The sequence below is a fragment of the Vulpes lagopus genome, chromosome 12 (genome assembly GCF_018345385.1).
Source record: "Vulpes lagopus strain Blue_001 chromosome 12, ASM1834538v1, whole genome shotgun sequence".
Lineage (NCBI taxonomy): Eukaryota > Metazoa > Chordata > Mammalia > Carnivora > Canidae > Vulpes > Vulpes lagopus.
The window spans coordinates 70,752,323-70,778,676 of NC_054835.1; the positions used below are offsets into that span (position 1 = coordinate 70,752,323).

The 26,354-nt window shown below is 37.3% G+C and overlaps 1 protein-coding gene across 1 annotated transcript in view; it reads left to right on the forward strand.

Annotated features, from left to right (window-relative positions):
• Positions 1-3,890: 3,890 nt before the first annotated feature.
• Positions 3,891-26,354, forward strand: part of SRP72 (signal recognition particle 72) — a 29,692-nt gene continuing 7,228 nt past the window's right edge. Inside the window, exons 1-16 of the mRNA XM_041725680.1 lie at positions 3,891-4,046; positions 6,321-6,441; positions 8,917-9,040; positions 10,692-10,835; positions 10,915-11,026; positions 13,432-13,463; positions 14,084-14,208; positions 14,298-14,355; positions 17,143-17,274; positions 18,327-18,455; positions 19,370-19,442; positions 21,030-21,094; positions 22,514-22,609; positions 23,435-23,538; positions 23,673-23,750; positions 24,506-24,643. Coding sequence (XP_041581614.1) covers positions 3,938-4,046; positions 6,321-6,441; positions 8,917-9,040; positions 10,692-10,835; positions 10,915-11,026; positions 13,432-13,463; positions 14,084-14,208; positions 14,298-14,355; positions 17,143-17,274; positions 18,327-18,455; positions 19,370-19,442; positions 21,030-21,094; positions 22,514-22,609; positions 23,435-23,538; positions 23,673-23,750; positions 24,506-24,643 — 1,640 coding nt within the window. The 5' untranslated portion in view covers positions 3,891-3,937. The remainder of the gene's footprint in view (positions 4,047-6,320; positions 6,442-8,916; positions 9,041-10,691; positions 10,836-10,914; positions 11,027-13,431; positions 13,464-14,083; positions 14,209-14,297; positions 14,356-17,142; positions 17,275-18,326; positions 18,456-19,369; positions 19,443-21,029; positions 21,095-22,513; positions 22,610-23,434; positions 23,539-23,672; positions 23,751-24,505; positions 24,644-26,354) is intronic.

The window sequence follows — 26,354 nt, forward strand, 5'->3', positions numbered from 1 at the left end:
AAATGTAAACACTGTAGCCAAATAAAAGACAAGTTGTGTGAAGCTTTATTCATTCATATATTCATGAGATACATACTTTGCCTGGTTTTATTTGAGGCCCTAAGAAAACAGTACTGAACAGAAACAAGGCCCCCACTGTCAAAAAAATCTTATTGGGGATAACAGACCATAAAAGATGTATTAGGTAGAATTAGGGAAGTATAAGTGCATGTGAAGAATAACCAAAGTGATAGGATAGTGCTGGAGATAAGAGTAAGGTTTTTGCAGACAGCAGAGCAATGATGTAAAAGAGTGAGCCATGCAGAAATGTGGGGAAATGGGCAGCCCCGGTGGCTCAGTGGTTTAGAGCTGCCTTCAGCCCGGGGCCTGATCCTGGAGACTGGGGATCGAGTCCCATGTCGGGTTCTCTGCATGGAGCCTGCTTCTCCCTCTGCCTGTCTCTGCCTCTTTCTCTGTGTCTCTCATGAACAAATAAATCAAGAAAGAAAGAAATGTGGGGAAATAACCAGACTAAGGAAGCAGGAGGTAAAACAGCTCTGCCTTTTTGAGGACCTGCAAATACTACCCTGACACCGTTAAGAGAATTGAGTCAACATACGTAAAGTATATCCTGATACCTGAATACATTATGTAATATCCCTTTGGCAGACTATAGAAGTTGGTATGAGTGAAACTGATTCACCATAAAATCCACCTCGAATATTCCCTTCAGCTGATTTCATTTCTGAACATAGGGGAGAAGGGCAGAGAATCAGCATAATGTGGCTTATCCAGAGTTCTTCAACCCACAGTTCTTGGGCAGCCAGAGTGAAATTGTTTTAGTGGTGCTTTTTTGCATTTAACTCCCCATGATCTCAAATTACTTGGGACCAAGTTGTTCATCTAGCATTGTGGTACAGTGAAAATAACAGTAGAATGGAAATGAAAAGATTTACCTGGGTACATCATTCTGAGCTTTAGTGGTTGTTTTTGTTTTTGTTTTGTTTTGGTTTTTTAGCTTTAGTTCTTATCTGTAAAGTAGGACTAAATATTTCTCCTGCCTGTTTTTTTTTTCAAAACATACATTGTCTAATATGGAGTAAGTGATCAAGGATTCTGAGTACACAAGGGAGGAAGAAATTAAAACAAGTATACATTACATTGTTAACAAAAAGGAAGGTGGGTCTCTAACTCTTTGCACTCTATTCTCAATCCCTCTTACCTTAATTTTCATTGAATTTATTACCACTGAACATGGTGTGTATTTATTGCCTACCTCTTCCAAGTAGAAAATAAATTCCATGAGTACACGGAGTTCTTTTTGTTAATTATATCCCTAGGGAGCAGTATAATGCTGGACACCAACACAAAGCATTCAGTAAATATTTGTTGAATGAATAAATGTGCAAATTCCCATGGGTAGGGCAACACGGAACCACATGTAACTAATGTTAGAGGAGTATTACATGCAGGGGACTAAGGAGTGAATAACAAAAGACCTATGTGGGCTGGGGAGGTTAGAAAGCAGAGGCCATACCATCAAGGATCTTCCAGGATAGATAGGCTTTTGGATTTCATCCCGAGGGTACGAAAATGGCATCAGATAAAATACTTATAAAAAGATCGCTCTGGAAGACTCCTCTCAAAAATGGAAGATAAAACCCATATTTTTATATCCTGTTTGCCACAAAACCTGATGAAAATGACTTAAGAGGGATCCCTGGGTGGCGCAGCGGTTTGCGCCTGTCTTTGGCCCAGGGCGCAATCCTGGAGACCCGGGATAGAATCCCACTTGGGCTCCCTGCACAGAGCTTGCTTCTCCCTCTGCCTGTGTCTCTGCCTCTCTGTCTCTCTGTGTGTGACTATCATGAATAAATAAATAAAATCTTTAAAAAAATAAAAAGAAAAGAAAATGACTTAAGAAATAGAAACATGGGAATCTGTACTGGAATTCTGAGGAACTTCTGGAAGCTACATAGTATGAGACCATACTTATGCAAAACCCAAAACTGAATCCTTTTATAATGTTCTGAGAAGAGAATCACTTGACTAAAGTTGTCGTTCTTCACCTTGGGTAGGGTGGGGTGAGGCAGGGTAGGGCTGTTGCATGAAAACACCATTGGAGAATCCGAGGAAAGCTACAAAAACTTTTCTTTGAAAAATACACGCGGGATCCCTGGGTGGCGCAGCGGTTTGGCGCCTGCCTTTGGCCCAGGGCGCGATCCTGGAGACCCGGGATCGAATCCCACATCAGGCTCCCGGTGCATGGAGCCTGCTTCTCCCTCTGCCTGTGTCTCTGCCTCTCTCTCTTTCTCTCTGTATGACTATCATAAAAAAAAAAAAAAAAAAAATACACGCAAAATTCTGGGTATATCAGATGTCACCGGGAACTCCCTTAACCTGAAATCTAGGCATAGTTTGTAATGTGTGACAGTTTCACAGTCAAGGAAAGTCTGTAATGCTTTCCACGATTTTTACTAATTCACAGAGATCATATTCTCCAGAGATAGAGTTCACTAGACCAGTAGTTCTATTTTAACATGATACCATATTGACCAGACATGAAAGTGCCAGGCACCACTGGTCAACAACCACAAGTTGGACATACCTTCTACCCTGAAGGAACTGAGATTAGAGAAAAAATTAGCAAAAACTCTTGCTAAAAAGTTGAGTACCAACTATGTGCCAGGCAGTGTGCTAGATCCTAGGGTACTGCAGTGAATAAGGGTAAATAAGGTCCCTGGCCTCATGGAAATGATAGTCCGTATCATTTCCGAGATGGGCTTCAGGATCCCTGGGTGGCGCACCGGTTTAGCGCCTGCCTTTGGCCCCGGGCGTGATCCTGGAAACCCGGGATGGAATCCCACGTCGGGCTCCCGGTGCATGGAGCCTGCTTCTCCCTCTGCCTGTGTCTCTGCCTCTCTCTCTCTCTCTCTGTGACTATCATAAATAAAAATAAAAAGATGGGCTTCAAATGGTGGGTGCTCAGAAGTGCTGAGTTTTTTTAGAAAATAATGGGGCAGGCAGCCCGGGTGGCTCAGTGGTTTAGCGCCGCCCTCGGCCCAGGGCCTGAAGACCCCGATCAAGTCCCATGTGGGGCTCTCTACATGGAGCCTGCTTCTCCCTCTGCCTGTGTCTCTGCCTCTCTCTCTCTCTCATGAATAAATAAAATCTTAAAAACAAAAACCTTTCCCTGTTTTACAGTCGGGAAACCTGTGACTCTGATAAACAATTTGCTCACCGTCAAACACCTAGTGAGTCCCAGAGCCAGGAACTGAGCCCGGGCACTCTCACCCCTTACACGTCAATATCCTTTGGCCGCGTTGCTGACTGTTCCTGAACTGGAGCCCAGAGAGCAGCGGCGGGTGGGGGGGGGGGGGGGGGGGGGTGGGTTCATCGAACGTGTTTTGCACTTGTGGGTTCTTTTTATCTTCTCTGCCAGAATTTTCCTCAGACCCAACCCCAGGTCTCCCTAATCATCTTTCAAGATCCTTCTCAAATACAATTCCTTTAGGAAGTATTCTCCAGCAGCAAAGAGAAGCCGTCTCTCTCCGTACTGCTTCACAGGACTCCCTCAGGTTTCCAGTTAGTATTTTACCATCCCACAGACCGTCGGTCAGCTCCGCCTCGTGGGACGAGGGTGCTGCTTCGCCGGCAGGGCTAGTCCCGGAAACGCAGGCGGCTTTGAGCCAAAACCGTTTGGTGAACCCCTTCTCGGCCCCCTGCCGTAGTCCTACACCTCGTTCCTTCAGATCGGCTGGGGTAAGACGTATCGCCTCTATCCATGCAAACTTCGAGCGAAGAAACTAAGACCGCAAGCTCCGACACCACTTGAGGGACGAGGGCGCTTCCGACTAGAAAACGCTTAGCAACCACCGGCTTCCTTCTCCGCTGGGCCGCCGCTGGGATCCTCTTCCGGGGCAGAGGTCGCCCCGCCCCTCCCCGCGTCTCCTCCAAGATGGCGAGCGGCGGCAGCGGGGGGGTGTCGGTGCCTGCGCTCTGGAGCGAAGTGAACCGTTATGGCCAGAACGGCGACTTCACGCGCGCTCTCAAGACGGTCAACAAGAGTAAGTGTCGAGGCGGGCGCTGGGGCGGCCCCCGGCCGCAGGAAGGATGAGGCCGCCTCCGGGCGCGCGCGACCACCGCCGAGTAGACGCGGGGGTGGAAGATCCCGCCGCCCGCCGGCACCGGGGCCCGAACACCCGGCGCGCGTGAGCCGCAGCCCCTCCGCTCCACCTGACCAGGCCTGGGGCCAGGGCTGCCTAGAGCCACGTGTACTTCCCTCTTTACCCACCGCGGGAAGCGACGGTGGAATTTAAAGAGACCGCAACTCCATGCGCCTCTTTCAAACTGTTTTCTCGTCTCCTCCGTTTTTACTCCTTATTTCGCAGATATCTCACGTCGCCGCGCCTCTTCTCTTTTCCTTTTAGAGGAGTGATCAAGACAGTATTGCTGAGGGAGCTTTTTCTCTTCGGCCGCCTGGGAGGGAGGAACCTGCTTAGGGACACGTAGTTGAGAAGCTGATGCTAACGAGGTGGAAGCTGCTGTGTAGACTCCGGGGAGAGGGGAAGGGGCTGGATCGGATGTTAGGCCTGTCACTCTCTAGATACACTCTCTCTCCGGTGTCATCAGATCAGAAGATGTGTGTGTGTGTGTGAGAGAGAGAGAGAGAGAGAGAAAGCAGTGACATTCGCAATAACGTGGCAAGAAAAGTTTGGCCTGGTTTGGTTTGGTTTGGTTTGGTTTTGACCCCTAACTGATAATCTCGAGTCAACTGCCTTTGGTGTGAAGTTTACTCCTTGCATTCATTTATCCTTTACTGTGTAACTGACATAGGGCTATGCTCTTTAGTGCTCTCTGTCCTGCTGAATTCTTCTTTACCGAACATGCAGCCTGTATTTGGTAGATTCGAATAAGTGATTACCGAGACCGGGTTTGGCTGTTTAAGGCAGTAATAACATACAAAGTGTGTCAGTAGCATACAGAATTGTATAAATAATTTTCAGTATCCTATTGTTCACGTAAAGAAGTAGTGATTGTGCCACAGTGCACTTGGGTGATTTCAGACGTTAAGGAAAATAGCTAATTCATTTGATTCCTAAACTTGTTTTGAATTAACTTTTAGCCTTTAGCTAAACCTGCAACCAGTATCATTCAGTAGCAGTGTAGTAAGTATTTTGCAGGATTTATTTATTTATTTATTTATTTATTTATTTATTTAATTTATTTAATTTATGATAGTCACAGAGAGAGAGAGAGAGGCAGAGACAGAAGCATGCTCCATGCACCGGGAGCCCGACGTGGGATTTGATCCCGGGTCTCCAGGATCGCGCCCTGGGCCAAAGGCAGGCGCTAAACCGCTGCACCACCCAGGGATCCCTTGCAGGAATTATTTAATCAGCACTTTTTTTTCCCCCCGATTTATCAATATATATTTTCTTAGTTGGGAAAGATTCATTATGACTCTTACACAGAATTAGGTTCCTAATGTTCCCCAGGGGTAAAGGGAATGATTGTGGTCATTTTGACACTGAACAGCTGTTTAGCTTTGAAACTTTGCCGCCTGAGTCCTTCCCTGTCTTCTACTGACGGTTGTCTTAGATGAAAGGGGAAATTTTGAATGGCTTTTGAAAATACTGCCAGCAAGATAAGTTGCATTCGTATACTTCACAGCTTATGGATTTTTCTAAAGTATTCTCATTTAATCTTAATAACTTTCATACACGTTTTGCAAATCAAAAAACTGACATTTGGCAGTGAAATGATTTGCCCGAGACCTAAAGACAGTAATGACAAGCTTATGCTCAAACCTAAGTCATTTGCTTCCAAATTCTACGTGAATTTTTTTTTCTCTGTGAACTAATGAAATAATGTAGGATGTAGCATGTGTCCTAAGGTGGAAAAGCTGGATAAAATAGCTTCTCTTTTCTTTATTTCATTATTTTAAAAAAATTGGGGGTGGGGGGAATCCCTGGGTGGCTCAGCTGTTGAGGGCGTGATCCTGGAGTCCCAGGATTGATCCTCGTGTTGGGCTCCCTGCATGGAGCCTGCTTCTCCCTCCGCCTGTGTCTCTGCCTCTCTCTCTCCCCCTCTCTCTCTCTCATGAATAAATAAATAAAATCTTAAAAAAAAAAAGTTGTGGTTTTTTTTTTTTTTGTTTTTTTTTTTTTTTTTGCTACATGCATCTAGGGAATCTATCTCATTGGAAATCTTACTAATTTATAACTGTCCTTTTGCCACTTCTTAAGTTAAAAATGAAGATCAGTCTTTTTTTTTTTTTTAACATTTCAACTAATTGTTATTGCTGCAATAAAATATGAATGTACCTTCTTGTTCTCTAGTACTGCAGATCAACAAGGATGATGTAACTGCCCTACACTGTAAAGTGGTATGCCTTATCCAAAATGGAAGTTTCAAGGAAGCCTTGAATGTCATCAATACTCATACTAAAGTGTTGGCCAAGTAAGTGATTTGGTTAGTTGTTTGTGCAGTTATTAGAAATATGGCTACCATCGCTATAAACATTTCCATGTTTTTTTCCCTTCACTATTCAGTGATTTTTTAATCACTTTTTTCCATTTTTGCTTAGCGATAGTATATTTGTTCTTTTCTGCCTTAGGGAGCCTTTTTCTTTACCTGTCTTTCCTTGGAACCACTAAGAAGCAGGTAAACTACTGAAGGATATGGGGCATAATGAATTCTTGGAGGCCATAAGAACAACTCAGAAGCTAATTTAAAAAGAAAAATAAAAAGGCAGAAGGCCTAGAACATGTAGGGTAGGGATATATAAGTAGAACCTTTAGGATGGTGTGGCAATCTTAGCCTGATCTCTGTGCCTACCTCCTTTGAGAATTGTTGAGGTAGGATTTTAGGCCAAGATCGTTCAGTGTCAGAGTTCTTTAGCAGTCTTTAGAATATATAACATTTGTTGTTGTTCATCTTTTTCACTTATTTCATTTATTATTTCATGAAATGTGAATTTATATTCTAAATTGTTACTGTAATTTTTCTTTGCAGTCATGCCTAAACCCCCGAAGAAATGTGTATAAAATAAAGTTTTTTTGCAGCATATTTACTCTTTTGTGAAACAATGGTTTATAAAGCAGCGTACAGTTGACCATTGAACATCTCAGGAGTTAGGGGCACCAATCCTCCACACAGTTGAAAATCTCTGTATAAGTTTCGACTTTTCAGAAACTGTACTGAGAGCCTATTATTGACTGGAGGCCTGACAGATGGCATAAACAGTTGATAAACATATTTCTATATGCATTATGTACTGTATTAAAGTAAGCTAGAGGAAAGAAAATGATACTAAGAAAATCATAAGAAAGAGAAAATACATCTAAGGTAGTATATCATCATATTAAAAAAAACTACATATAAGTGGACTCATGCAGTTCAAATCCATGCTCACAGGTCAACAACTATATAGTATGCTTTTTGTATAAGAAAAGGAGGATATAAGAATTTATATGTGGGACCACCTGGGTAGCTCTGTGGTTGAGCATCTGCCTTTGGCTCAGGTGGTAATCCCAGGATCCTGGGATCGAGTGCCGCATCAAGCTCCCTGCAGGGAGCCTGCTTCTCCCTCTGCCTGTGCCTCTGCCTCTTTCCCTGTGTCTCTCATGAATAAATAAATAAAATCTTTTTAAAAAATTTATATGTGTATTTTCCTGTATTTGCAAAAATAAACATTAGCTGGAGAAACTGAATAAAAATAGTCATTTGTAGGAGGTAAAGGGGAGCGGGGTAGATGTGAATAACAATGGTAGTAAAACTTAGTGTTCTATGTCTTTTTGATTTTGGAGTAGTTTGAGCCATATTTATACAGATAGATTAAAAATCCTTTAAACCTTTACTGAAAAGGGATACCTGGGTGGCTCAGTCTGTTAGTGTCTGCCTTCGGCTCAGGTCATGTTCCCAGGGTCCTAGAATCAAGTCTCCCTGTCGAGCTCCCTGCCGGGTGGGGAGTCTACCTCTAGGTCTCCTTCTGCCCCTCCTTCTGCTTGTGTGCGTGTGTGCTTTCTCTCTTTCTCTCTCAAATAAATAAAATATTTTTTAACAAACCCACTTTACTAAAAATAAAAGAAGTAAAAGGGATGCTGCTTTCTAGTAAACATGTTTATACTACCATATGTTGAATTTTGGTCATTTTGTGACATAGGTAGATTTGCAAATAATTTTTAGGCTAGTAAATAAAAGGTATTGTCATTTTGCTTGATAAATATTTTTCCTCATGAATTATGGTTAAAACTCCAAAATGAGTATCAACTGTCACATTAATGTAGATGAGTTAAGTCAGTATAAATAGGTAGTGATTTTGTAGTTGTGTGTTTACCAGTAGTTTGGTTGGTTTCAAGTACTATGTTTTTTTAAGATCTTAGTTACCTTTTCTTTGCTATTCATTTGATTCTTGAACACATTTAAAGCAGCTTTATATGGCTTATTTGATTAGTAGATTTAAGAAACTTCTGTAATAACCCATTTAAAATAGTGTTCAGGAGTGTCTGGCTGGCTCAGTCGGTGAAGCACACAACTCTTGATCTCGGGGTTGTGAGTTCGAGTCCCACGTTGGGTGAGGAGATTACTGAAAAACAAAACCTTGAAAAAAATAAAATAGTGTTCAGGTTGTTTTTCTATCTAAGACAGTTATTTAGCTGATTCATTATTTCATTCTTAAATGTTTGTTTCAAAAGTCCAATAATTTTAAGACTATCCACAAAAGCAAGAGAAACAAGGGAAATGGATGTAATATTTTCTCTGCCACTTGTGGACTAATTTTCAGGCATTGCTAAACTTTGTCAGTTTCCTTCTCTGTTGTTAATGGAGGTTAAATGACTTAATATAGGTCAGGTGCTTACAGCAGCGTCCAGCATATAGTGTGTGCTCTGCAGTGTTAGCTAATGATCAGATACTGGTTTTTTTCTTTTGCAGTAACTCGCTTTCTTTTGAGAAGGCATATTGTGAGTACAGGCTGAACAGAATTGAGAATGCCTTGAAGACAATAGAAAGTGCCAATCAGCAGACAGACAAACTAAAGGAGCTTTATGGACAAGTGGTAATTACTGCTTTAAAATACCTGTTGACAATCATCCTCAGTGAGCATGACTGTACCTATAAGGAGCAGGGATGAGGAACCTCAGCCCATCCTGATGCTCCACAAAACTTGCCACCAAACCAATTCTTGAGGTTTGAACATATTCCCTCTTCTTGATCTTCACACAAACAGTTGCATATGTAGTATTCTATGAATAAATTACTCCTTCAGGGTAATTAGAAACTTAAAAACATCCTATGAAATTTTGACTTTTTAATTGGAAAAATGAAGGCCAGTGGGTTATATTTACACAGTTTTGAAATTGTATTTCTTTCTAGTTTTAAACACATTTTGTTTAAGGTTAAAATAAAGTAAATAATGATAAGAATTTGGATGACTTCAGCTAGTTTGAAATCCGTAAAAATATTTTATTCTGAAAGAGTTTGAGGCATATAAGTAAGCCTAAGGTAAAAATAGAGCTATTAATGATGAGAGTACAGAAATGTTTTATTAGAACTAGCAAAACCCTCTCAAAGATTTTTAAAATGTCAGTAAGAGCAATTAATGAATTAAATGTATTGTTCTCAAGAGATAGTAGGAGTTTTAACAATACATACTGGTTGGAGAAAGATTTGGACAAGTTCATGGATTATAAGTTTATAAAGAACTTTTAAAGTAAGCTGGGGAAATTTAGGGTAAATTCCAAATTTAAGGCAAATTTTGAGATTGATGAAGGGTACCAGTCCCTGGTAGCTGACTTGACGTAATACCAAGAGTGACAGTTTTACTGCCCTTTGAGAACAACTTGAATGAAATAAGCAGGAATTATGTTTTGTGTACTTGATACTAACCCTATACTAGCTGGTTTCTGGGAAAGAGAAAATAAGATTAAATACTGCAAACTCCTAGGAAATATTAAGTCCTTTTGTTAACATCTAGTTTTGTTCCCGTTCACTGGGGCTTAATAATCATTTTATGGATAGGAAAATTTTTTCATTGTAAGTCAGGTTTAGGGCAGCCCGGGTGGCTAAGCCGTTTAGCACCGCCTTCAGCCCAGGGTGTGATCCTGGAGACCCATCCCTGCTTCTACCTCTCTCTGTGTCTCTAATGAATAAATAAATAAATCTTTAAAAAAAACAAAAAACAAAACTCAGGTTTAGTTAACAGCATGATTTCTTTGGAAAGATTTTCTTTCACAACTCACATAGGCACTTACCTAACCTAAAAAAGGAGGTAAATACAATGATTTTTCTATCTGAATCATGACCACAAATCTAGTGGAGATTCATTTATTGCAAGTTTTTGAAAGTATTAGTAGCACACAGAACTAATTGAAAATTTGTAAAGAAAAAACTGTTGATTGCCCATATCATGCTGAATTAGATTTCCTACTTAGTGATTCAAAAAAAGGGTTTGTGGGATCCCTGGGTGGCGCAGCGGTTTGGCGCCTGCCTTTGGCCCAGGGCGCGATCCCGGAGACCCCGGATCGAATCCCACGTCGGGCTCCCGGTGCATGGAGCCTGCTTCTCCCTCTGCCTGTGTCTCTGCCTCTCTCTCTCTCTCTCTCTGTGACTATAATAAATAATAAAAAAAAAAAAATATTAAAAAAAAAAAAAAAGGGTTTGTATGATGTCTTCTCCTCTGATCTTTTACTTGCTATCTTTCTCCCTAGTTATACCGGTTAGAACGCTATGATGAATGCTTAGCAGTATATAGAGATCTCGTCCGAAACTCCCAAGATGATTATGATGAAGAGAGAAAGACAAACCTTTCAGCAGTTGTTGCAGCTCAAAGCAATTGGGAAAAAGTGGTTCCAGTGAGTATCTCTGTATATCCGCACAGCTATAAAACAGTATTCTTGTCTAGTGTCTGACTGGTATTTTGCTCCATGACAGGAAAACTTGGGCCTCCAAGAAGGTACACATGAACTATGCTACAATGCTGCATGTGCACTGATAGGACAAGGCCAGCTGAGCCAGGCAATGAAAATCCTACAAAAAGCTGAAGGTTGGAAGTTTATTAAAATTCTGTGTAATTGTGATATGCATATAGCTTAAAACAGTATTTCCAAAAACTGCATTTGATTTTTGTGAGGTTTATTAACAGAAATTACTGATTCAGTGGGAATTTCTCACAATTCATCTCATCTTTCTCTTAGCATTTTAACATGTCTCTCCCCTATTTCTGTCTAATCCCTAAGCCAGAGTACTTGTCCATTTTCATCCACACCAGACCTTAATTTTTTGAAGGTTTTTTAATAAGTTGCTATGAATATTAAATGTAAATTGAGTTAATGTCAAGCATTTACAGCAGTACAGGGCATATAATATAAGCATCTAATAAATATTGGTAATTATTATTAAACTGGTACTCAAATATAGTGATAATTTGCTGTGCCTCTGTGTGTATATGCATGCATACACATACATTATTTATATTGATAACACTATTCAAGCACAGTTTAACTCCATATAGTATGTTTTCATATACAACATTTACATGCTTTGAAGCTTTTAATTAAGAAAAAAGAAAAATAGTCTTATTAGCTTATTACTGGTTTTATCTCTAAGAACATATAAACTTTTCTTCTGCATACATATTTCCCTGGAATACAGGGATATAGTGATATAGGGACTGTGGTGATGCTGAGGAGGAAAAAAAGGTGAAGCAGGGTCAATTCTAAATGTTGAAGGTTAAAATAAAAACGGGATCCCTGGGTGGCGCAGCGGTTTAGCGCCTGCCTTTGGCCCAGGGTGCGATCCTGGAGACCCGGGATCGAATCCCACGTCAGGCTCCCGGTGCATGGAGCCTGCTTCTCCCTCTGCCTGTGTCTCTGCCTCTCTCTCTCTCTGTGACTATCATAAATAAATAAAAATTTTAAAAAAAATAAAAATAAAATAAAAACAAGTTAGGGCAGCCCAGGTGGCTCAGCGGTTTAGCGCCGTCTTCAGTCCAGGATCACATGCAGGATGTGATCACATCCTGGAGACTCCAGGATCGAGTCCCACATCAGGTTCCCTGCGTGGAGCCTGCTTCTCCCTCTGTCTGTGTCTCTGCCTCTCTCTCTCTATCTCTGTGTGTATGTCTCATGAATAAATAAATAAAATCTTTTTAAAAAAAGAAAAACAGAAGTTAGAGCATTGTCAGAAGAAAAATATGTTTGAGAATTATAATAGCTTGATTATACCCAGTGTTGACAGTAATATGGAAAAAGACACTCTTATACACAGAAGTTTTGAGTATAAAAGTAATACCAACTTTACACTGGGCAGTTTGGTGATGTGTGGCATATTTTAAAATTTGCATACCCTTTGATCCAAGGATTTCATTTTAAGGAAATAAAGTAATTAATAATTAGATAAATGAAATTAATTGTAAGGAAATACTTAAATTCATATATATTTTTATAAATGGTAATTAAAGGGATGGTCATAAGAAAAAAATTGGAAACATCATGAGTTTCTGCCCTATAAGAGGATTGGCTAAGTTTTGCCATTACCACAAAATAGATTGCCATACAGTCATTTAAAATAAAAATGTAGATCTAGGGGCTCCTGGTGGCTCAGTTTGTTAAGGGTCCTATTCTTGGTTTTGGCTCAGATCATGATCTCATGGTTTGTGGGATCCAGCCCTGCATGGGGCTCCATGCCTAGCGAGGAGTCTGCTTCTCTCCTCCCTTTCTCCTTCCCTCCCTCCCTCCCTCCCTGTCTCTTTCTGAAATAAATAAATCTTTTTTTTTTTTAAGAGAGCCTTGATTAAAAATATAATAATAATGTAGATCTATATTTATTATAACATTAAGATGTCCAAAATATATTAAATGGAGAAGAGAGGCTTCATGGCACTTTCATTTCTAAAGCAAGTGTGCATTTGCATTTAAAAATAGTAATGGAAATGCTAACAGTGGTTATCTCTTGATGGTGGGATTATTGTCTTTATTTTACTACTTTTTTGTCATTGAGTTTTTGCAATCAACATTTTATTTATTTATTCATGAGAGAGGCAGAGATTACAAATGAAAGAAAAATGCCAGAGAACTAGAATGGTCAGGGACTGGAAGTATTTATGTAACATAATTGATGCTAATAATTTCCAAATTTGCTTATTATTAAAATTGTCTTGAGATCTTCTGCCCAAAAATTTAATTCTTTTTTTTTTTTTTTTTTTAAGATTTTATTCATGAGAGACACAGAGAGAGGCAGAGACATAGGCAGAGGGAGAAGCGGGCTGCATGCTGGGAGCCCAGTGTGGGACTCCATCCTGGAACTCCAGGATTGCACCCTGGGCCAAAGGCAGGCACTAAACTGCTGAGCCACCCAGGCGTCCCAAGAATTTAATTCTTACTTCTCAGAATGGTGAAAAAAATGGGAATTACCCTGCAATATTAATTTTAAAATCATTTTTTCCTATAGATCTTTGCCGCCGTTCATTATCAGAAGATTCTGTAAGTATTCTACTGTTGTTAAACCCAAATTTTACACTTCTAATATAAATTTATAGGGTGTTATTTATTGACTTGTTGAGATAGATGATGATTTATTAAATGTAAATCATAGTAAAAATCCTCTTGATCCTTATTTGATGGAGTCTCAGGCTGGGAAATTACAATACCAGAATTTTTATATACCTTATACATTTTATTTTAAATTTATATTAATATAAATTTATTCTCTAATTTAGATGTACGGCTCAGGTCTTTGAATATGGGTCCTTTCATAGAATTTCATGCATTTTTCTTAAATGAACCACATAATCCAGCAGTCTTGATTTCCAATTGCCTTAAAGACAATTGTGAAGTAGTGTCATTACAAAATCCTTATACTTGTTACCCTTTTCACCAATATTTTATTGTTTTCTGGCTCACACCTGTTTACACAGAAATTTACTTTTGGAATCACCTTTATCTGATTCCCAGATTTTAACAAACTGACTCTAAGGGAAGTTTTCTGAAAATTTATGTTGTCTATAAGATTGTGTATCTTTTGAATGTTTGGAATACTTGATAGATATGGAGATCAATTTTTGGAGCATTTACAAGGGAAAAAAGTTTCTTTTTCTACTTAGGATGGGACTGAGGAAGACCCACAGGCAGAACTGGCCATCATTCATGGGCAGATGGCTTATATTCTGCAGCTTCAAGGTCGTACAGAGGAGGCGTTGCAACTTTATAATCAGATAATAAAACTAAAGTAAGTTATTAATACGAAGTACCTTTTATAGGGGATGAAGTCTCTTTTTAAAGGTTTGTTTCTTTTTGACTGTTGCTTATTGTTCACAGGCCAACAGATGTGGGATTGCTAGCAGTGATTGCAAATAACATCATTACTATTAACAAGGTATGGGATATCCATGGCTTTCTTACATTTTACATTGAAAACATATTACCTCCGTTTCTTTCTAGGTTGACTTCTTTTTTCCCTGACACAGTCCAATTGTAGCAAAATCACAGTCACAATTTAACTTTCATAATGATGATTCTGTAAGCTATGTTCAAGTAATAAAACTTTTTTGCAGTTACAGGCTCTGGACTATCTTACCCTTTTCCCAGTTTCTGATAATATCAAGAATCTATATATTGAAAAATAAATTGTGGACTTCTAAACTAAGCATGTGTATGTTTTAAGTGTCTTTTTCATCTAGTGATCCTGAATACAAGTTTCCTATATATAATTTTTTTCTTTCCAGTGGTTTTCATTTTGGGGGAGGGGAGACATGGACAGATTCTCTTTCTCTACCCACCTCCAAACCACATGTAAAATATTACAAGTATGTATATAAATGATCCTAAAGAATACTATACTAGTAAAATTAACCCAACATTTAGAACATTGTTTTAATGGAAGAACATCTGAAGTTCAGATTTGAAATTCAATTCAGTAGAAAATAAGAAAAGTTAACATTTGATTTCTTTTGATAAGCTGTGTGATTTTTCAAGTGCCATCTTATTTCATCTTCTGAATTATATTTTTAGGTGGTAGTACTTACCTCTAATTTGTAGGAATATAATCTGAAGCTGGAAGGAGTTAAGGAATTTATATAAAGTCATAGCCTGTTAGACGTAGAACTTTGATTCAGATTCTAGTCTCTGACTCCTTCATGGACCTCTCTCCTCTTACAGCAGAAATTCAGAGGGTCCCCAGAGATGAGATAATAGCATTAGAGACTAGTAGTTACAGGATGTTGCAGGCCATTGGCATAGTTTAGTTTTCCAAAAATTGATTCTGGTGTTTAAATCTTGGCAGCATTACATACCTGCATGTGTTTATGAATTATTTGAAATGCGGGCAGCCCAGGTGGCGCAGCGGTTTAGCGCCGCCTGCAGCCCAGGGCGTGATCCTGGAGACCCTGGATGGAGTCCCACGTCGGGCTCCCTGCATGGAGCCTGCTTCTCCCTCTGCCTGTGTCTCTGTCTCTCTCTCTCTGTCTCTATGAATAAATAAATAAAATCTTTTTAAAAAAATGAATTATTTAGGGGATCCCTGGGTGGTGCAGCGGTTTGGCACCTGCCTTTGGCCCAGGGCGCGATCCTGGAGACCCGGGATCGAATCCCACATCAGGCTCCCGGTGCATGGAGCCTGCTTCTCCCTCCGCCTGTGTCTCTGCCTCTCTCTCTCTCTCTGTGACTATCATAAATGAATAAAAAAAATTTTTTTAAAAAATGAATTATTTGAAATGCCAGTGAGGATAAATTCTTTTTACCTGATAAAATTATGGGAAGGACAGCATGTGAAACACAAAATATCTTAATCTTTTGTAATTATATACAGAAATTTATTTAGTTAACAGACTTTTTATTCAAAATAGTGCTGAATGCAATAGATAATGCAAAAGAAATATGAAACTCAATCATTACATCATTTAAAAATCACATAAATAATCAAATGTACCTGGTTAAATTTTTTACTTTTTAAATACCATTATTGATGAAAGAAAAGATCTCTGGGCTGGCAAATTTGTAGCTCACCCTTGAAGAAGGGTTACAGTTTGAAGGTATAAACAGCATAAGCAAGTGAACATATGGAGAAATACTTATGACTTGTGGAAAGAAAGTGAGAAAATAGAAGTTAGAGGATACATGTATGCTAGCTATTTAAAAACTTTTTAAAGTTACATTAAATGATGCCAAGGTATGGGAGGCCTTGAAAAATCAAATTTTTGAATAAAAGCTGAAGTTTAAGAGAAGATAGCAAAGTTTAAAAGAAGTCTGGTAGTGGCATGGATGATGAAGTATTAAAATAGTACAGAGGAGAACCAACTAGAAATCTGGTTTCTTAAGAATTGATTTATATGAAAGTCAGTTTTCTCCTGTACATTAAAATAAATTTACATTGGTTTGGAGCTTCACACTCAGGAAAAGTGATTTTAGATTCCTTCGTCTTCAAACTAGTAGAAGGCCTGGTTTAAAAAGCGTGGTGTATCACTTATTTGCAAATAAATATGGTATTTAACAAAGCTAGAATGCTGTGCACCCAGTAGACATTCAGATGCTCCGTTTGTCCTCAAGATGCATGTAATTTGTCTTCCTAGAAAAGTAAGTGACGTTCTATAATTCTAACAAGACTTTTTAAAGGCAGATAACACTGTTTGCTGCACACAGAAGTTTGAGAAATTGAGCTTCTGCTTAGGTGAGAAGGACCTTAAGGAAAAGAAAAACAAAAGAAAAACAGCTATGTTACATTTGCATTTTTTACTAAAAATGGTTTCAAAAGAGTTGTGAACTTATTTCTGAATTTTAATGATTTGTTTACGTAATGACTGTTTGAAAGAGGAAAGAATTTCCTCATTTGTCATCTGAATTTTAATGGGCATAGTTTGTAGATTGCAGATTTCTTTGTATCTTTGTAGTCCTAATTTCCACTGTAAGATTTGTTCTGTCTGTGAGTACTTTTCTTCAAAACTCAAAACAAGCAGTTAATAGTGGAAGGATAAATCCAAAGAAAACTAAGAACCCAAGACAAATTTATATGCGTCTCAGGGGTTTAAACAACCTAACCAGGTTGATGCATTATCTTCCAAGCTTTCTTGTGTACAAAATAACTAAATGGAAGAGGAATAAAGCCCTCAAGTGTTAAGAGTTGAAGTCTGAGATTGTTGTTAATAGCAGATGAACTTTTCTTTGTCAGGACCAAAATGTCTTTGACTCTAAGAAGAAAGTGAAATTAACCAACGCAGAAGGAGTAGAGTTTAAGCTTTCTAAGAAACAACTGCAAGCTATAGAATTTAACAAAGCTTTACTTGCTATGTACACAAATCAGGTAGGTAACAAACCTCTCATTGCCCTAGCTAAACCTTTTGGAGTATGGTATAAGGCATAATGGATGTATCAGTACAATCTATGTATACTTCTTGTCTTACACCGGTGTATTTTTTAGAATGTCCTATATCATAGATTTTATTTATTAAACAAGCAATTTGCCCAATTCTTTGTAAAAGTCTACAGCTGGAAGAGAATACTATTCATACTTGTAAATGAGGTACTGTTCTCATTATCCTATTTCTAATGTCTCTGAATTAAAGTGGAAATGATCAAAGATGTTGACTGTGATTATAGGTTAAGATTTGTCTTTCGTTTTAGTTTGTACATAATTACTCAAGTTACAAATGCTAAAGAGGTCAATTCTAATTCTAATATACATTAATTCTATAAAGATTTCAAACTCTTCCATAGCAGAGGTTTTTAGTGGAAGAGTGAAAGGCAGCAACATTTTTATTATTTAGAACTAAGCCAGGTTATTTTTGAATACCTTAGCAAGAAATACCTATGCATTTTGTTGCTTTTAAGCACAGGCTGATACTTGTATTTTCTTTTTTAAAACAAAACTGTGGAATATAAGCATCCAAATTAATATTTAGAACTAGTCCTTTCCAGGGTGCCTGGATGCTGAATTGGTTACATGTCCAACTCTTAATTTCAGCTCAGGTCATGAGCTCAGAGTTGTGAGATCGAGCCCAGTGTTGGGCGTCGGGCTCCAAGCTGGGCATGGAGCCTGCTTAAGATTCTCTCTCATCTTCTGCAAACTCCCTCACCCTGCCCTGAGAACTGGTTCTTTCCTAAATGTTTTTGTAACTCCTAGCTTAAATTTAGTAAATGGAAATCTTTTCTTATAGGAAAAAAATTGAGAATAGATCATAGAAACCACTTCTTTTACCCCAGATAGTTCTTCACTTACTATTGTCTTTCAGCTGAGTTCCTTCCTTTTCCACCCCCATCCTTTTCTTTTTGGTCATTTACTTCATTTCATTTAATTAATTTAATTAACCAGCTTATTTTTGTTGTCGGGGGGGCGGGTGGAATGCTATTTTCTAGGCAGAACAGTGCCGCAAAATATCTGCCAGTTTACAGTCCCAAAGTCCTGAGCATCTCCTGCCTGTATTAATCCAAGCTGCCCAGCTCTGCCGTGAAAAGCAGCACACAAAAGCAATAGAACTGCTTCAGGTAAAGGAATTATTTGAATTTTTCATGAAGTGTTATGTAGTAGCATCCTTGTTTCATTTTCATTATAGTAGCCTGCAAACTTGTAAATAAACGGGAAAACTAATAGGTAACATAGCACTAGACAAATTCCAAATGTCACTTGGTTAATTCCTGAGCTACATACAGCTTTGTTTTATGTAAGTTTGCATTATGGGGCACCTGAGTAGCTCAGTCGGTTGAGTGTTCAACTCTTGATCTCAGCTCAGTTCTTGATTTCAGGATGGTGAGTTCAGGCCCTGTGTTGGGCTCCACATTGTGCCTGGAACCTACTTAAAAAAAAAAGTTTGTATTAGTAAATGGTTGCCGTAAACACTGAAGAATGCTTTTCACTTGGATATCAATTTAGCATGAGTTAGTTTGTTTTAGGTTTATAATGTCAGAATATGCTTAACTTCTTTTTTCAATAATGTATTTTCCAATGAATCCTAATCCAAAACCTCAATTACAGAGATAGTGACTTGGTTTTTATCCTAAATCAGCTGTTATATTACATGTTTGAAATTCCTGAGGGTACTGTACCCTGGAAAGTTGAACATGATAAAATTAGGACCATCCTGAAGGGCAAAGTTGCCTAGGAAGAATTCTCAGTAAGGAGGCAGCATCTGAGTATCTTATTTAAACAGACAAAACTGTGTAATAATATTAATTATTATTTCTCTATTAATGACTTCCTGGAACTTGATATTATTACACTTCCAGAGCGTAATTTTAAAAAATGGATATCAAATAAAATTTTTCCAGAATTGAAATTTTGACCTGAAACCAGAACTTTAATTTTTAAAACTGGATTTTAAATTTTATGTAGAAATGATCATTGAAATGTGTGCAGTTGTGTAAATTGAGATTTTTCTTTTCTCCAACTAAAAACACTTTAGGAATTTTCAGATCAGCATCCAGAAAATGCAGCTGAAATTAAGCTGACCATGGCACAGCTGAAAATTTCCCAAGGTATTAATAGTTACTTCATCATAGTTAAAATATTTAATGGAAACATGGTTGAAATGTTTCTGAAGTAGTTGTGAGTTATGTGGTTTTTAAATTTTTGCATAATAATGAAGCAGAATCATTGCTGTTTCAAACAGCTTTTGCTCAGGTTATTCTTAAATTTTTGGAACAATTCTCAATCTCTGCCTTGAAAGTAATTAGAAGCAAAGAAATCCTAAGTTTCAAAAGACCATACTTAAACTTCGTGGATATGTTAAATGTAGAAATGCTCATTATCTGTCACTTGAAAGTATTTGCATGAAAGAAGGGTTACTTTGCATTTAGTTTTCTTAGCCGATTATACTTTGTTTATAGTTTATGACCCACATCCTCGGGAGAAGAGGTAGGGAAAACTGACATTTTTTATTCCTACAGAAAACTTGACTAGTATTTTTTGTCCATGATTTGAACCAGCCTTGAATGATTATCTAGAGCTGTATTGTCTGTATTTGGTGACCATTATTCACATGTAGCTATTTTAGGTTTAAAATTAAATGAAATTTTAAAAATCAATTCTTCATTTGTGGTAGCCACATTTCAGAGGCTTCATAACCACATGTGGCTAGTTGAACAACATAGATAAAGACATTTCTATCATAAAAAGTTCTGTCTCTGGCATAGACCACGCATTCTCGATATAGGGGTGGGATGGGGATCATTTGTTTGGGGGTGGCCAAAAAAAATTACAGATATTATGATGGCTAAAATGAAAATTCCACGGGTAAAGATGAGAATAGTTGACAACTAGAGGGGAAAAAAAAAAGTCTTACAAGATTCCCTTAGTGTTTAGTAATAAAAACAAAGTTGAGAAACATTGTTGGTCTTGGTACCTGGCTGGCTTAGTTGGTAGAGCATGCAACTCTTGATCTCAGGTTTGTGAGTTTGAGCCCCAGAGCATAAAGAGAACTTAAATAAAAAAGAAAGAAAGAAACATTGTTGTTCCCCGTTATCTATTCTCACATTTCCTTACCTTCCTCCCTTATTTCTTTTTCCTTTTCCCACTTCTCCTTTTTCTTGCTTTTCCCCTTATTTTCTTTCCTTATCCAGTTTTCAGTTTATTTTTGAGAGGATTATTTATCATACTAAAATTACTAAGAAAGAGCTGTCATTGATTTCTATTTTGTTTTTAAAGATTCTGAAAGGTTACATTATTGATATTTACAATGAGTAGAAAGTCAGTATTTTAACACAGTAGGAAATTTTCCATTGCACTCATATGTAGTAACATGTTTCAAGGTCTTTAGGGTAGGATGTCCTTTAAGTTAGAATTTGAAAAATGTTGAAATAGAACTCAGCAGACTGAGTGGGCGTTGCGAGACTCCTTTCCTATAGCATCTCTGCCATTATCTTTCTTTGTGGGTGTAAGCAAGGTATATAGTGTTTCTTAGGATTCATTTTCTTTATGTATGTGTAAGAAGAATAAATAGAGCACGTTATCCCCAAGATCCCAAAGTTTGGGTATTTAGAGGTATTACAAAATGTGACTTAAATTTCTTTTTTATAATAATAATGCTTTCTTCTGTGTGATAATGATATTTTTAATCTCTCAAGGCAATATATCCAAAGCATGTCTAATATTGAGAAGCATAGAAGAGTTAAAGCATAAACCAGGCATGGTGAGTTTATAACCAAAATATTTTAAGACTAAAAAAGTAGTGGAATAATAGTCTATTGGTATGTTTAATGTTTCTTTGTATTTAATTTCTTTTTAATTCATACTGTAGAGGTAGTAGGTAAAATAGGTTACTTATCTGCTCTACATTTAATGGCATTTTGTGTTCTGCTTTGCATTGATTCATTGTTTAGGCAAATATACCAAGTACTATTTAGGCCTCATATTATCACTAAAACCCAATCTTAAATAACCTAAGACCTATATAGGGAATTTCTTTTTTTTTTTTTTTTTTTTTTTTGGGAATTTCTTATCTTAATTATTATATCATGTCTTCAGTGTGGTATCTTGAGTTAAAATAGTTTAGTGATAACAATTTGGCCAAACAATTTAGTTTTGTTGTGTGATGATTCAAACGTTGCAGGTTTAGACCACTAATAACAGCTATGAAAGCATCTATTTCTAAGTAGAGGCTAATGCTGTCATTGGTGGTATTTACATTTATCGAACAGGGACTTTTATTCATGTCTGTATCCTCTAACACAGCTTATTTACAGTTGGCTCTTAGTAAATGTGTAACAGTATTATGGTAGTGCTTTCTCTTTTGAAGTTTCATATTTAAAGATTGGACTACAGTTCTTCAGTATTAGAATCAAATATAGAAGTTTCTGATATTTCATATCTGGTCTTTTATTACCTTTCAAGAAATTTATTCACTTCATCATTGTTAAATTTATTGGTATAAAAGTTATTCAGGTATTTCCTGTTTATCCCTTTAATATCTGTAGAACCTGTCTCATTCATGAAACTGTTTATTCAGGGCTTCTTTTTTGTTTTCTAATCAGTTTAGCCAGAGATTCATCAGTTTTATTGATTTTTCTCAAAGATCCAGCTTCTTGTTTCTGTTTCTTTCTGTCCTCATCTCATGTTGCTCCTCCCATTCTCACTCCATTCTAGCCACATGGGTCTCCCTGCTGCCCTTCCAACACACTAGCCAAGGTTTTCACTGGCTTCTTTGTAGCTCAGGCCAGATAGAACTTATCATGGAAGTTTACCCATGCTGATGTGTACCTCACTGATCATACATTGGATGTTGCAACAGTGTTTTAGTATATAAACTAATTTTCTAAGCACTCATTCTCAACTATTATACTTACCTTGCTACACACTAGTGGTCAACTGGCACTGGTTTAAGAGGAAAGTTATATTTTATAGATAACTACACTTTGGGAATCACTGTTATATATGGTATTTCTAGTGATTATGGTCTAGAAAGATAATAAATTTTATGATGAATTTGGTACTGGCAGAGAGCCTAACCTTTATATGCTTTTTTTTTTTCCAGTTTTTTTCATTTTCAAAAAACTTACTGTGGGAGAAAAGGGGGAATTTTATTCATTAATTTATACTTTTCCCTGGTTAGGTATCTGCATTAGTGACCATGTACAGCCATGAAGAGGATATTGATAGTGCCATTGAGGTCTTCACACAAGCTATCCAGTGGTATCAAAACCATCAGGTAAACAAATGGAGTAAATGGTTATGAGGGCATGTTTTTACATGAAAAGAAAAAGCTGCAGTAGTGAACTCAAGTTACAAAAATTGAAGTATTCCAAGTTGCTGTTTAAAGAATGGAATACTGTTGGATTGTCAAATTAATCTTTTAAGTATACCAGATCCAAGTAAATTTATTAGAAATAAGAATTATTTTAAAATGGAGAAAAAAAGCTCAGTTATGGTTTTGAAGTCCTTTCTAGTTTGTTATGTTTGTGTATAATCTCAAAAAATAGTAATACATGAGTGCATATAGGAGTGCTCATCTTTAGTGGCTAGAGAACTCATGGATGGTAGTAAGTGGTGGAACAATAAATACATGCAATAATTGTATCTCATGTTTCCATGGAATAGGAACATCTTCATTTTTTCCAGTATGGGTCTTTATAAGTTGGCAATATCCAACTTATAAATATACATGCACACATGTGGCATTTATACTGTTGGCACTATTAGCAGTGTTGGGATATCAGTGTTTGGAGAAATACTTTATTGATTTTGAGAACTATGGTGATATATCTTTAGGATTTGATTATGAAAAAATATTTCTAGTTGTAGATAATCTAAAAAGAGATAGATTGTGTTCCAAATTCATAAATTGGTCATCATTTGTATAATTTGTCTACCTCCCTCCCCATATGTTTTTGTGATTTTTGTTGTTTCATGCATTCAATAAAACTTTGAGGAATTTGATGGATAGGGCCATCTTAAAGATCTAATGAATATAGTAACTTCACGAACTTGGTAGATATCTACCTTAAAGATTTTTTTCCTTTTATTGAACCTTTAGCCCAAATCTTCTGCTCATTTGTCCTTGATAAGAGAAGCTGCAAACTTCAAACTCAAATATGGGCGGAAGAAAGAGGCAATTAGTGACCTAGAACAGCTATGGAAGTAAGTTCTGAAAGGTAGAGATATAAAAATGCAAATTTATTGCTGTTATTTGACACAAGGAATTTTTTGCTTGTTTATGTTACTTTTTCCAGTTTTATAAACTGTTCATTAACTTTCTTTCATTCTTTTTTTAGACAAAATCCAAAAGATATTCACACCCTGGCGCAGCTTATTTCTGCTTACTCACTTGTAGATCCTGAGAAGGCAAAAGCGTATCCTTTTGATTATTCTTCCAGACAGCTCCCAAGTAGTGTGCTAGATCCCTTCCAATACCTATTTTGGCCACGGCTTTTTCTGTTGTAAATTTCAACAGACGGAACACTTTTCTAACTAGTAAGAGCAAAAATTAGAATTTATTGATTAACATGACTGAAAAATACAGTAATAGATCCATCTTGGGGCATAGTTTGATTTTTCCAGAAGCAAAAATGAGGTCAACAGGATGCAGCTTATATCAGGTTCAAGTACAGCAGCAAAAAAGAAAAAAAGCATATTTTATTTGGGTAGTTGTGAAAGATTCTGAAATGTCTTTTTGATTGAACTCTCTTAGGTTGCATACCCATCTCAAACATTTACTGAAAATAAGAGATTCAGTGTCCTGATTGGCTGAGTTTGAATCATGTGCTACTTCAGTCAGGGTGTGCTCCCAAATGCAACGTGGAGTGGTAGATGCTAAGCAGCCACAAGTCAAAACCTTTGTAGTGAGCAAATCTATGTTTGATAGTTGTTTTGGAATATAGATTTTATTAAGCCCCCATTTCAAAGCACAGCACCAACTTAAGGAATAAATGATTAGATTATGCCTCCTTTATTTAGATATATAATATGTAATTGATTTTATCATCTGATTTGTTATTCTATAGAAGATTTGAGAATTTTTTTACTTTTGACAAAAGACAAAGATTTTTCTTTTGGCAGACATATATATGTGTATATATTGTGTTCCTGAACTCCTGTTTGATCCCAGCCTTAGTAAACACCTGCCCTCATCAGATAGTATGTCTCTAAAAGTAGATGTCGAGGCTCTTGAAAATTCTCCTGGTGCTACTTACATTCGGAAAAAGGGTGGAAAAGTTGCTGGAGATAGTCAACCAAAGGAACAAGGGTAATGTTTTCATTGTAACATTCACTAATGTGGACTTCAAATTACATAAGGAATGAAAAATACATTCTCTGAAAATACCTTGTGAATAAAGTTTAGTCCCCTTTGTTTCTTTTCCCCTTCTTTTTTGCTAAACCCAGTTAGTCCTCATCCTGTTTACCACCTCCCCCCATCCCACACCAAATTAACCTTTGGTATTGAGTGTATATACTTTAGGATCTTCTTTGTGATTACACACAAAGGTGATTTAGAAATACTTTCCTTGGATTGGTGTATTTTTTGTTTTTTTGCAGAAGAGGGTTATATTGTACTTATTGTTTTCCACCTTGCTTTCATTTACTAAGTCGTGGAGATTTCTCCATATTCTTTTTTTTTTTTAAGATTTTAACTTATTAGAGAGAGAGAGTGAGCATGAACAGGGGGAGGGGTAGAGGGAGAAGCAAATTCACCACTGAGCCCAATGCCAGGCTCTATCCCAGGGCCCTGGGATCATGACCTGAGTTGAAAGCAGATGCTTAACAGACTGAACCACCCAGGCGCCCCTTCTCCATATTCTTAGCATAGACATATTTCATTCTTTTTATGCATAGTATTCCATTAGCTGAATGTCCCTGCTTTATTTACCTGTAAGTGTTTATGTACATTTAGTACATCATCTAATAATTCTATACCAGTTAAGATGAGGTTTATTTTGCTGATTTGGAGGAAAGATTAACTGGCTTCATTAATTTTAAAAAAGGTCAAATTCTGATTCTTATTCTCCCACCTAGCCATCTTAGAAATACAGTGGAGGCCTACTCAGTGAAATGTTTAAGATTCTATGAATAAAGACTTGGGATGAATAGAGAATGGAAGAAATATAACCCTTCCCCAAATTTGTGGTTTTTATGGTTTTTCACTCTTTTCTCCTTTTTTGAATGCCTTTTGAAGTGTAAAATTTTTTCCCAACTTAAAAAAAATACATCAGCAATAGTATATGAGTAACTTCATTATGAACTCTGGTAAAAAAAAACAAACCATTATCATCATAACAGATTTTTAAATGAAGAATTGGAGTCTCAAAGATACTACCTTGTTCCAAATTCCATTTCATCATATGAGTCTTACCCACTTCAAGCCTTATCAAGAAACCCAAAATAAAAAATTCAAGCCAAATCTTAAGGGGATTTTCAAATAATGCCTGTTTAAAGATTTTCTTTTCTTCTCTTTTCTTTTCCTTCCCTTCTTTCCTTCCTTCTTCCTTCTTTCCTTACTCCATTCCTTCCTTAGAAAGTAGGTTCCACGCTCAGCATGGAGCCCAGTATAGAACTTGATCTCATAACCCTGAAATCAAGACCTGAGCTAAGACCAAGAGTTGGGTACCTGAACTGATTAACCATCCAGGCACTCCCTATTTAAATATGTTCAGTATTTTTGTTCCTTATCCAAAACAGAGTTGAGTAATTAGTAAGAATATAGTTCTTTTCTAATCTTTTAGTGTTCTCTTTTTCATTAGGCAATTATTAAGGCATTGACCTTTTTAGGCTTTTAAATTTCAGCATGTTATTTTCATTAGGCATTATTAAAGCCTTTTATGATAACTTTTGGATACAAAGGCTTAATTTTTTTGTTTTTGTGGGTTTTGTTTTGTTTTTTTTTTTTAAGATTTTAAGTAATCTTTGTACCCAACATGGGGCTTGAATTCACAATGCTGAGATCAGGAGTAACATGACTG